At 45.8% G+C, this 11,473-nt stretch overlaps 1 protein-coding gene across 1 annotated transcript in view; it reads left to right on the top strand.

The window, feature by feature from the left end:
• WAPL (WAPL cohesin release factor) overlaps positions 1–11,473 on the top strand; it is a 176,630-nt gene that overhangs the window by 116,437 nt on the left and 48,720 nt on the right. The window contains exon 4 of the mRNA XM_019502227.1: positions 1,126–1,244. Within this exon, the coding sequence (XP_019357772.1) occupies positions 1,126–1,244 (119 nt within the window). The remainder of the gene's footprint in view (positions 1–1,125; positions 1,245–11,473) is intronic.

The following is an 11,473-nucleotide window of genomic DNA, read 5'->3' as shown; positions in this document are numbered from 1 at the left end:
GGAGGAGCCGCCCTGTGCAGCTACCTCGTGCCCGCCTTACACGAACGCCGGCGCAAACGCCGGCACGCCCTTACAGAGTCATTGTGTGTGAGAAGTTATAAAGTTACTACTGTAAGTGATATCGGAAAAAGATGCAAGGAACATCTGTGGTCTGTGTGTGAGACTTGTACAAATCTGTGTGTAAAAAAGAAAACAAAAAACAAAAAAAAAAACCCACAAAAAAAAACAAAACAAAATGAAGTAAAGTGCACAGTCTTAACCAGACTGTGTAGATATCTAATTTTGAGGTTGGGCATATATACGGATGAGAGGATTGTAGGATATATGCATATTGTGTGCAAGCCACATAAAAAGGGCATAAAAGAGCAAACTAACAAAATAAGCCTTCTGCCTAATAATACCTAAAAATCAATATTAATAATAATAATCTCAAGGACATGGCAGGCAGGGAAGTCGGCCATATTGACGGTTCATAGAACAGCAGTAAGCATGAAAAAGATACCATAAGCCCAACCACAGCACTCCATGAGATCAGGGACCTCAGATGTACATGAAACTGGGCTGAAAAAGCTGATAGTATGAAAAATTAACGTCAGCATTAAAGTCTAGTATATGAACAGTCATCACTTTTTTAAGGATTTTTAGTAGTGTACAGTCAATATTTAACTTTTGTGCACAGATCAAAGTGGACTTTAAAAACATTTTGGTTATCATCTTGATTTTTCCACTTTTTTCCTATGTATCTTGAAACACTTGAATTAAAAAAAATTATAAATAATTTTTGCTGGCCAAGCAGTTTCCAAGGAACTGTGCCTATTCTTCAAGTTCACTAACATTCCCCAAGTACTGTGCTGGACTCATTCATGATCAAGTGAATTTTACTTCTGATGTGTTGAGAATTATGAATGGGAACCTTCTTAATGTCAGGGGCTTTTAGTATATGTTAAGATGTTTTATTATGTCCTCAAGCAATCTCAATTATCTGTTTTAAAATACCAGAATACAATGTCCAATTCCTGTAAAAATTCAGCAGTGTAATTTATATGGCAGTTCATAATGTAAGAAGCCATCTTTTAAGGAAAGCCATTTAACTGAATATTTCTTCATTTATATTTACCTTTGCAGATCTACTGGAGTTTTCAGAAGATCCATCAGGTGTCCCTGAAGGCAATAAAAAACCCACAAACAAACAAGGTGATAAATCTAAGGAAAACACCAGGAAGATCTTTAGTGGGCCAAAGAGGGTAAGTGGTAATATTAAAAACTTATTTTATTTTAAGCAGCACTGTGGAATTGAGGCTCTTGCCTCTTGGTGGATCAGTTCAATCAGTTCAAGTGTAGTATCTCAGTGTCTTATTTTTATGCCATTGTGTGTGTTTAAATTAGGATTGGTTCTGGATGCATTAGTCTTAAAATGAATGTTCCACACCCAGGTTTATTCAGATTTGATAATTAATTTGGATCACTGATTATTGATGCACTTTATGGTCAATTTTACTGGGTGGTAATATCACTGTTGGGCAGAAAATTTATAAAGATGCTTCTGCTTTTAACATTAAAAAGTTTTTGTGCTACTAAGAATTTTATTTTTCAGGTGCTAATGCTTCAACCTGTTTCTTTTGTCCCAACTTGTTCCTTCTCTTTTGGAAAGTTAAATGAAAACATTTCCCATTGGTGTGTTATGCATGTAGAGAACAGAATATACACTTTCCTGAGTTGAATATTTAGAAATAAGGGGGGAAATCTACTGTATTTACTTTCATATAAGATGATCCTGTTCCCATCATTACCTTCTATATATGGACAATGTTAAAATTTGATACAATTTTTCAGGTATAGAACCTTAATTATCAGAGGTTTGTCTTGAATTTGTCAACCTTCCACTGCTACAGCAGGAAAAATAAATTGGGGGGGGGGGGCAAGTAGCCCCTTTGCCTCACCCTAATGTGTTCTTCGTGCATCCCCTTCCCCGTTCCTTATTGTCAGATCTTGCTCTCCCTGAGCACATGAAAATGAGGAACAGATTTGAAAAAGCAAACCTTAAAATAAACAGAGATGTAGCAATTTGTATATGGTACCCATGGCCTTAATTCATCCAGAAATTAGGTATTTTACCATTTTTGAAACTGCTGCAAGTTTTAGCACAGATTTTTAGCATAAATAAAGAAACACTGTAGAACATACTTGGAGAGAGTATGAGCTATGCATATTATTAGTCCAAAGCCAAAAGGCATATGATTTACCATAGAGTTCTTTGGGCTGGGTCGCAGCAGAGTCAACAGCATTTATGGCTCAGGACTGCTCAGTACTTCAGATGGACATTCCTCCCCCACCCTCTTAAAAAAACAAAACAAACAAAATAAAAGGATCCATGTGCTAATTAGCTCCCCCAGGCAGGACTGGAACCAGATGTTCCTGGCACAAGCCCTAGGATCTTGCAAAAAAAACTTACATGCAGATGAGGTGTAGGGCAGCCTGATCTGTCTCCATCTCATGGAGGGCAGAGCCACACTAATGTGTGACAGGGCCCTGTTTGGTGATGTCTACCAGACATTTAAGGTTTGTTAAGAAATAGGACTCATTGGAAATGGGCAAGAAAGGCACAACTCAGCTTAAGGAGTTAAGAGGAAGTCAAAATGTATGCAATATAGAGACTCATAATGACATTAAAAAGAGTTGGTGCTGAGATCTACTACATGAAATGGGCACTGTCATGTACCTTATTCAGATGGATCGTGCTAACCTATTCACCTATTCCTGTTGTAGGTTCCCATCAGCCTGTTTACCCTTTATAGTCACACTCAGTGTTGGCTCCATTTAATCAGCTTCATAGTTAGTTTCTATTAGAGCTGTGCAAAATGCCTGTGTTTTGTTTTGGATTTGGCATTTCAATGGGACGGCAGTTCATTTCGGTGTTTTGAATTGCTGTTTTATTTTGTGTCAGCTGAAACTTTTGAGTTTTGACGCTGTTTCAGTTTTTCGGCCATAGGCTATAATGGGGACTGACTAAAATGCCCATAACTTTGTTACTTCTTCCCAGATTCTGAAGAAAATTGCAGGAATGGTAGCCACCTCTGAGGGCATGAAGCCTTCCAAGTTTCAAGGAGATTAGTGGAGGGGTTTCTGGGAAACTGCACCTCAAGATGCTGACAAGGAAAACTTGTGACCTGTGTTTGTGTTAACATGGAGAGGGGTGAAAACAGCAGGCATGGTAGCCCCTTGCTGAGGCTATGAAGCCTGCAAAGTTTCAAGGAGATAGGTGCAGGGGTTTCTGGGAAACTGCACTTTGTCACAGAGTAGAGTCCCTAGAGATGGCTGTGATACCCCTAGGGCCTTGTGACTGTGCCAGCTCCACCCTGCAGGTGCCTTCTCTTCTCACCTGCCACCAGGTCTTACTGGAAAAGATAATAGATAGGGAGGCTGCCCTTGAGCTTCAGCTCAGTCACAGTCCTAATGGACCCCACTAAACCCTGTAGGACTCCTTGCTGGGACCCACTCTAAGTAGGTGCCTCAAGGGGACACCCTACGCCTTAATGGGCTAGATGCATGCCTCCAGCCATCCCTTACCACACCCCGTGCCTCCCAGATAGTATATTGATATCGCCCCTGTAATGAGGTCTCAGTCTCACTCTACCTTCTGTTGTCTCTGGGCTCCCTATGCCCCTGTTGCTGCACCCTCACTGGCACTGGAGTCTCTGCACGACACAGCAGTTTGTCCCATGAGGCCTCCTCCCCTACAGCCTCAGCCTGGTCCACCATTTTAAATAACAACAGATAAGCAACACAGTAGCACTTGCATCTCAAGCAGCCAAACTGTCACAGAGCTTTTTTTTCCTTTCCTGCAGGAGCTTTTTCTCCAGCAGCTGCCAGAGAACTCTCTCTGCCTGCCCCATCCCTGAGGCTGAGATGTGCCCAGGGCCCTGCCTCCTTCCAGTCAGCTGACTGGGGACAGATGCTAGGGGTATAGGTTGTAGTCATGTTGGTCTAAGGACATAGGCAGACAAGGTTCTTTGGGTCAATCTGATATCTTTTAGTAGACCAACTGAATAGTTGGAGAAGTATATCTTGGCAAACTTTGGGGTTGAAAACCCTTTGTCAGGCTGAGGAAGCACCTGCAGTTGGTGTGTGTGCTCTTCCTGGATGGAAGGAATAGTAAAGAAATCAGAGGCTTGCATGCAGTGAAGGCAAGAAAGCCAGTCAGTGAAATTGGAAATGGAGGCATCAGGGGGTGAGGGGCAGGCTGGGGTAAGGGTGGGGAGGGTAGGGTATGTAGCAGGTAAAAGAGGAGAGGTACCCAGGGAGTCAAATATCCAGCAGGTTGTTGTGTCTTAAGTCCAATGTCTATATTAAGTCAATTAGTTTCTGCACCTAGGAGGTTGATTAAGTACAGCTCATAGGCAGCCTCCAAGGCCTGAGCACTACCTGTCTGATGGTGGGGTCTGGTGCTTCTGGACCTCACCATGGAAGCCATGCCCTTGGCCCACATTGGCAGCACCTGTAGTGGAGGGGAAGACTGGTGGATGGTGTGCTGGCACAGGACAGTGGATCCCCCTCTTCCACTTCCCCTGCCTCCACCCTGCTGCCTCCCTGACTGTTCACCAGCACCTCTGTTCAGTGATCCAGGGTTTTACTGCTGCATACACTCCCCTTCACCCTTGGGTCACACATGGCGACCAGCACGTTGACTGTACTGGACTGCAGGGATCAAGCCATTTCCTGATGCCCTCTTTCAGCTGCCTCACCAGTGCCTGGACATCTGGTTACAGCAGCTTGCCCCAGCCAGGAACACTGATCCCCTGGAAGCTCTCCATTTGGCTCTGAAGGTCCCTCACTACAAGAATCACCTGACTATGGAGGGCATCACCAGCACTGAACGTCTTGGCCTCAAGGAAGAGTTTGAGAACCACCAAGATCTGGGAGATGGTAGCCCATTCAGCTCTGTTAAGTGGGCTGCTGATCCCAACCTCTCCAAGGAAGGCCATCTCATGGATGGCCTTTCTGTTGCTCCACTAGCCTCTCAAGCATCAGGTATGTGGAGTTCCACTAAGTCTCCACATCCTAAATGATTTTATGCTGCGGGATGTTCAGCTCTGTTTGTTTGTCCCATAGCATCTTGCCCCCACTGATGCTCTGGTTGAAGTAGCTTGCCACCTTCCTGCATTTGGAAATGAACTTGCTTGTGGTGCTGGTGCCATTTCTGGCATCCTTGTTCCCCTCCATGGTGTCCCTGACAATAAGGTGCAACTTGTATGCCACACAGCGGTTGCCAACAAAGATGGCATCATGGACCACCTTGACAACATATTGGCCCCATTGTCAGTGACCATGAACCCGCAGGTGAGCTCACCCTGCCCAACAAGCCACCCCTGCACCCATGGCCCCCATGATCTTGGTTGTCGTGTGGGACTCGTCCATCACCTTGGCTGGAAGGAGAGCCCACCGACGGCCTGACTGGTCGCACCACTGCCTTATGAGGGAGAGGTAGGCATGATCTCCACCCCGACTGCTCCAGATGTCTCAGGTGAAGTGTAAGCCCACCTGCAGACCTGCCTTGTGCAGCTCCTCCCTCAAGTACTCTCTGCATACCTCATACTGGGAGGGCACCACCATCCTGCTGAAGTTGGTGTGTGTGGGAACTTTGTATGATAGGACCACAAGCAATGTTCCCTCTAAGGTATAGCGATCCGTGAGCACCCCGCTTCAGTCTGTGAGCTTGCTGCTTTAGTCCATTCCCGAATTGGTCCTGCTTCCCCCTTTAATATTTAATATTACACTGTGTACCAGATGCATTCTTTAATATTTGTCTCAGTCTATTTATTATCTTGTTAGATGTTTTTCTTTAAAGGCCCAATTCTGTTTTTAATTTGCATTGTTGTAAATAATAGAAGAAACTAGCTGTAATACTCGCATGCTACCTTGTAATCATGTCGATGTGGCTAGGATTAAGCCTTAATTAATACTTAAATATGGGCAAGTATTTGAGTTCTGTCTTCCGTTACCAAAGAGCTGACTTTGTGTCTGGTACCTTTGTTACATGAAGTGTGTGTACCTCCCTGTCATGTCTCTTGGACCCACGTGCAGGCTGCATTTTGCCAGTCCCCACCTCCATGCCTCACTGCAGCCTTTGAAAGCGGCGTGGCGCAATATGCCTCCCACTGCTGAGCAGATCAGGCAGCGAGGCACATGGCATCGCTTTCAAAGGTTGCTGTGAGGTGTGGAGGCAGGGAGCAGGCAGAGCGCGGAAGACCCATGGGGCTGCCGGACTTTGGCGCGGGAGCTGTGGGGCTTACAGCACAGGGATGAAAGCTAAGATTAGGGTGAAGCTAGGTGTGGAGGCAGGGAGCAGGCAGAGCGCGGAAGACCCATGGGGCTGCCGGACTTTGGCGCGGGAGCTGTGGGGCTTACAGCACAGGGATGAAAGCTAAGATTAGGGTGAAGCTGGCGGGGCTCAGGGCAAAGCTTGCCTGAAGGGGCTGGGAACCAGAGCGGTTCTGTGGAGTCCGTGTGGTGCCCAGCTTTGTCCCCACCCCTGCCGTGCCTGGGAGGAGCCGCTGCCTGCTCCGTGCTGCAGGTATGGAGGAAGAAGGGGTGGGGGTGATGATTGCCCACTGATCAGCGGCCCAGCCCCTCACGGGCTGCTCTGGCTGGGGCTGCGCTCTCCCGCCTCACAGGAATGGCGGTGACAAGCAAAGTGGAGTGGAGCAGCCCCCGCACAGCCAAGCAGTAAGTGTCCCACGCCAGCCCCAGTGCACAACATTAAAAAGTTACTGTGCGGCAACATTTTTTTTTATTGTGCACAGCCATGCATGCACGCAGCTTAGAGGGAACCTTGGCCACGAGCGCCATGAGCCGTCTGAACCCTGGCCACTCAACAAAGGGGAAAGGCTGGCCATCCACAGCAAGTGTCTCCCCAATGCTCTGTGTGACCTCTCTCACCTTGGGAATGTGCCCCCCTGTGTGCCTGGCTTTCCCCCGTTGTTCTAGGGTGGCCTGCCTCTGCTTGGGGGGACGGGGACTTTGGAGCAAGAGGAGGACTTCCCTTGGGCCACGCTCCCACTGGTTCCAGGCTGAAGAGGAGCAAGGGCAAGGAGGTGGTGCCTGCAGAGATGCATCAGCATCCTTGTGGTGCTCGTGCGCTTCATTCCCTTGCCCTGGCTGGTTTTGGCTTGGCAGTGTAGGCAAATAGCATATGTGGGATCATCTGACACCTCAAAATGATCCCAGACCAAAGTACCCTCTTGCTTCTGGGGTGCCAGGTAGGGTTTCTGCCCTATCCCCCTCCTCAGCAGGCAGAGGCACAATAGGAGGAGCTGAGCCAGCTGCCTCCCACAGCCTCCTCCACAGTTGCTTCTGGGGAAGGGGACCTGGCTCTAGGGGAACTTTGAAGGGTATGGAGAATGAACTCTGCTTCCCCCTCCTGCCCCAGAATTTCTTGTGCTATCAAACTGAGATCCCCTACATCAAGATTGAGCTCCTCTAAGAGTGGGAGGTTCATGCTAGGACCTGCAATTGGGGTGGAGGAGACTGTGCTGCTTGTTGTTGTGCTGCTGATGCTGGGGTTTATTATCACAGCTGGTATCAGAGGGGGTGCAGCTGCAGGCACTGCAGCTCCCAGTACCGCAGAAGCCTAATGGCTGCTTGAAAAGAGGCTGTGTCTGAGCTTGGGCAGCAGGGAACTGATACCTTTCCCTCTGCCCACCCTCATTCTTCTTCCAGACTTGGCAGCACCAGCCTTTCCAACACACTTCATGTTTTCCTGTGCTGGAAAAAGTGTCTGACTGCTGGTAGTGTGTGTGTATATGTAGGTGTCTGTGTGTACAATCTATCTAATCTATGCTGGGCTTTCCTGAATTGCCCAGCGATCACACTGTGAGGCAAAACACAGATTTCTTTTTCTTCAGGTTAAAAAAAAAAAAAAAGAAGAAGAAGAATTTCAAAGGAATGGATATAGGGAAAAAAAAGAAATGATATAGGGATAACAATACTAGTATTGAAGTTAGGCTAGTATAGCCAAGCTGTCAGTATAAGCTATAGCTAATCCTTTGCAAGTAGAAGACACACCCCCTTGCTAGGCAATAGCAAATAGGAGGCAGTCAGACTCTCGGTGCCTTTCAGATGCTGCTCTCTGGCAAGAGAGGCTTGACTAAGGCTGAGAGCTTAGGCCAGGGGTGGGCAAAATGCAGCCTGTGGGCCAGATGCAGCCCGCCAGGCCATTCTATCCGGCCTGTGGGGCCCCTAAAAATTTAGAAAATTAATATTTATCTGCCCCCGGCTGCCTGTCATGTGGCCCTCGATGGTTTCCCAAAACTCAGTAAGCGGTCCTCCGCCCAAAATAATTGCCTGTCCATGGCTTAGGCACTCACAGACTTGTATGCTGTTTTTAAACTTTTTAGGTCACTCCCCCAGAGCATTGGGATTGGAAGGGACCTCAGGGACAGTTGGCAGACACTGGCCAGCTACAAGTGTTAGTCTGTTCCCCCTCTTTCCCCTCCCTCTCCTTACTTTCTCTTTCCTTGTAATCCCAGCATCAAAACATCTTCAAAACGTTTCGACTTGTTTTGTTTCATTTTGACACTTCTCCCATTTCGTTTTGGATTTGGAGTTTCAAGTGTCAAAATGCTCAAAACACTGCCGAAACAAAACGGCGGTTGAAATTTTGCATGGCCCTAGGTTTTTTTTGTTTTTTTGTTTTTTTTAAATAGCTGATGTGCAATCCTTACATGGCCACTGTCCAACTTCCAGTAGGTTAGACAGGTACCATAATAAAGGGCTCCTTTCTGACTTCCAGTGGATTAAACATATACCTGATGAAGGGTAGCTTGACTTCACTTAAAACAATAAGAATAGGAAATTGAGAACACCTATGTTCTTTCAAAAAGTCCTTAGTTTCTCCAAAGATTTTTCTGCAGTGTCAACTGATTATTTGAAAAAAACAACAACAACTTAAATGACCCATTGCCCTACATCTATTCTTCAAGGAACACAGGAGAGGAAAAACTGGGCAGGTATAAATAAAGGAATGTAGAAGGTATGGGGGAGATATACATTTGGAGTTGTCACATGTTCTTTGCACTGCATCAAAAGCTATAGGGTACTGGTGAATGTGGCCTTACAAGTAAATACTTTAAAGTTTGATATCACCTAGATTTCAGATCTTTAAATATATAGCATGGTAGCTTTCCCATTGGGTTTCTTGTTTAGTTTTGTTGTTTGACATTTCAGTTTAATTTAAAAAGAGATCCTTACACAAACTAATGGAGTTAAGTTCAAGGATTCATAGCAGTAATTTAAGGCAAAATCTTGCATGTAGCTGTTGCATAACGTCCTACAAAACTCAGTAAGCTTGTTTTGAGGTAATTGCACTTGGAGGTGAGGGTTTGATATTTCTATGTTAATGTTTCTCTTTTCTGGGAATAATTAAAATCATGAACCAGGGCCTGAATAAAAAGGACCTATAAAACTTCATATCTACTGTTAAGATATGAAATGTTTTCTTACTGAAAGTCATGTGACATACAAGACCAAAAATAATAATTATTTTAATGCAATTGCAGTTTCTAATGTAATATATGCAACACTGGGAGGTTTGTATTTGTACAGCTTCTGTTAATATTTTAGATAAATGTTTATGGTAAATGTACTATTCAAACCTATCCCTCATACCTTCCTCATCACCTGTCTGGCTCACCTACATTTGCTATAAAGAAATTTTCCAGTGGCATGGTGAATATCATACATTTTTTTTTAAATTGTAATGCCTTAAAATGATGTGTCAAATGGTTTAATTATGTGAAATCTGTATACTATTAGTTGTAATAGGATGGCACCTCAGGTAATGTTTGGATTTAACTAATGGCAGTTTTTTTGTTTTAATTTCCTGTTTGAAAGTAGAAGGAGAAATAGATATGCCAAATGGCTGTGTATGTAGGCATTCCACTAGTAACTGTACTGTGCTTTGTTCACCTATCTATTTTGTTGACTGACTTCTTGCTGAGGTTAAAAGTAGGCGCTTGAGGAAGGGTTTGAAAGTGAAGAGGGAAGTAGGCTTCCAGTCTTGTTCAGGAAGGCATTCAGTGAGAAGTGAGACTGTGTGCAGAGACAGATTTGAGAAGCCTATAAATGAAGCATTGCAGCTGACATTGACAGAGCAGGGAATTCACAGCAACTTAACTGCCAGATTTTGAGTAGCTCCTCAGGCAATGTTCTTACCCAAATAAATGTTTGTTAGATGGCATCTTGGGATTGTTTTGCCCCTGAACAGTTCAACACATACACGTTGCATACAGCAGAGACTGGATGATTTGAAGCCATAATTGAATTGAGGGGGGGTAGAGGGAGCTTTGGAGCCATTATTATGTTACTCCATTTGCATGTATCTAGTAATTTTTTATTGCTCTGGCTGCTCCTTCTATCCAACTTCTGAGTGGCTAGGGGCCTGTGGCCCCTAGTCATACACTGCATGGACTACATACCTCCCAGACTACATGCCATATGATGTGTGTGCCCCCTACTGCAACATGCCAGTGCCACTGCCATGCCTTATTTTTCTCACAGGCCTCTACCTCACTCTGCCATGCTGTGCAGTGCAGGGTCCCCTACCCCCTTACATTGTGCTGCACAGGGTCTCAAGCATCTGGCCACACAACCCAGCCCCACAAAGAGGTGGGGGAGGCAGTGTAAACTGGAAGTTGGAGCGGGAGCCCTGAGAGAAGACCACTGTAGAGAGTGGCACCCTGATTGGACGCCTGAGAGGCCACAGCTTAACTTAAGGGGCCTGCCAGTTGGACATCCCTGGGTGTTACAAAACTGAGCAGGGTGGATAAACAATTGATATATGTCTTTCTATTGATTTATTTTTTTAAATTCAGTCAAACCTTTTGTGTAGCTCACTTGGCATTTTGTAGTCTTCGTAGTTTGTAGAGTTGGAAGGGACTTGAGCAGATCATCAAGTCTGACCCCCTGCCATGGCAGGAAAGAGTACTGGGATCAAACGACCCCAGCAAGGTGTACATCTAGCCTCCTCTTAAAGACCCCCCAGGGTAGGAGCCAGCACCACTTCTCTTGGAAGTTGGTTCCAGATCCTAGCCACCCTGACAGTGACGTAGTGTCTCCTGATATCTAGCCTAAATCTACCCTCTGTCAGCTTGTGACGGTTATTTCTAGTCACTCCTGTGAGTGTTTAGGGGAACAAGGACTCCCCAAATGCCTGCTGGTCCCCTCTGACTAGTTTGTAAACGGCCACTAGATCCCCCCTCAGCCTTCTCTTATGGAGGCTGAACAGGTTCAGGTCCCTTAGCCTTTCCTTGTAGGGCCTGCCCTGCTGCCCCCGATTAATGTGAGTGGCCCTCCTCTGGACCCTCTCCATGTTGTCCACATCCCTCCTGAAGTGCGGCGTCCAGAACTGGATGCAGTACTCCCACTGCGGCCAGACCAGTGTTGCATAGAGGGGGAGGATCACCTCCTTGGACATGCT

Source organism: Gavialis gangeticus, unplaced genomic scaffold (assembly GCF_001723915.1).
Source record: "Gavialis gangeticus isolate Ggan-Ray unplaced genomic scaffold, GavGan_comp1, whole genome shotgun sequence".
In the NCBI taxonomy this organism is placed as follows: domain Eukaryota; kingdom Metazoa; phylum Chordata; order Crocodylia; family Gavialidae; genus Gavialis; species Gavialis gangeticus.
The sequence above is the reverse complement of the archived record's forward strand: the minus strand, read 5'-3'. Positions and strand labels throughout refer to the sequence as shown.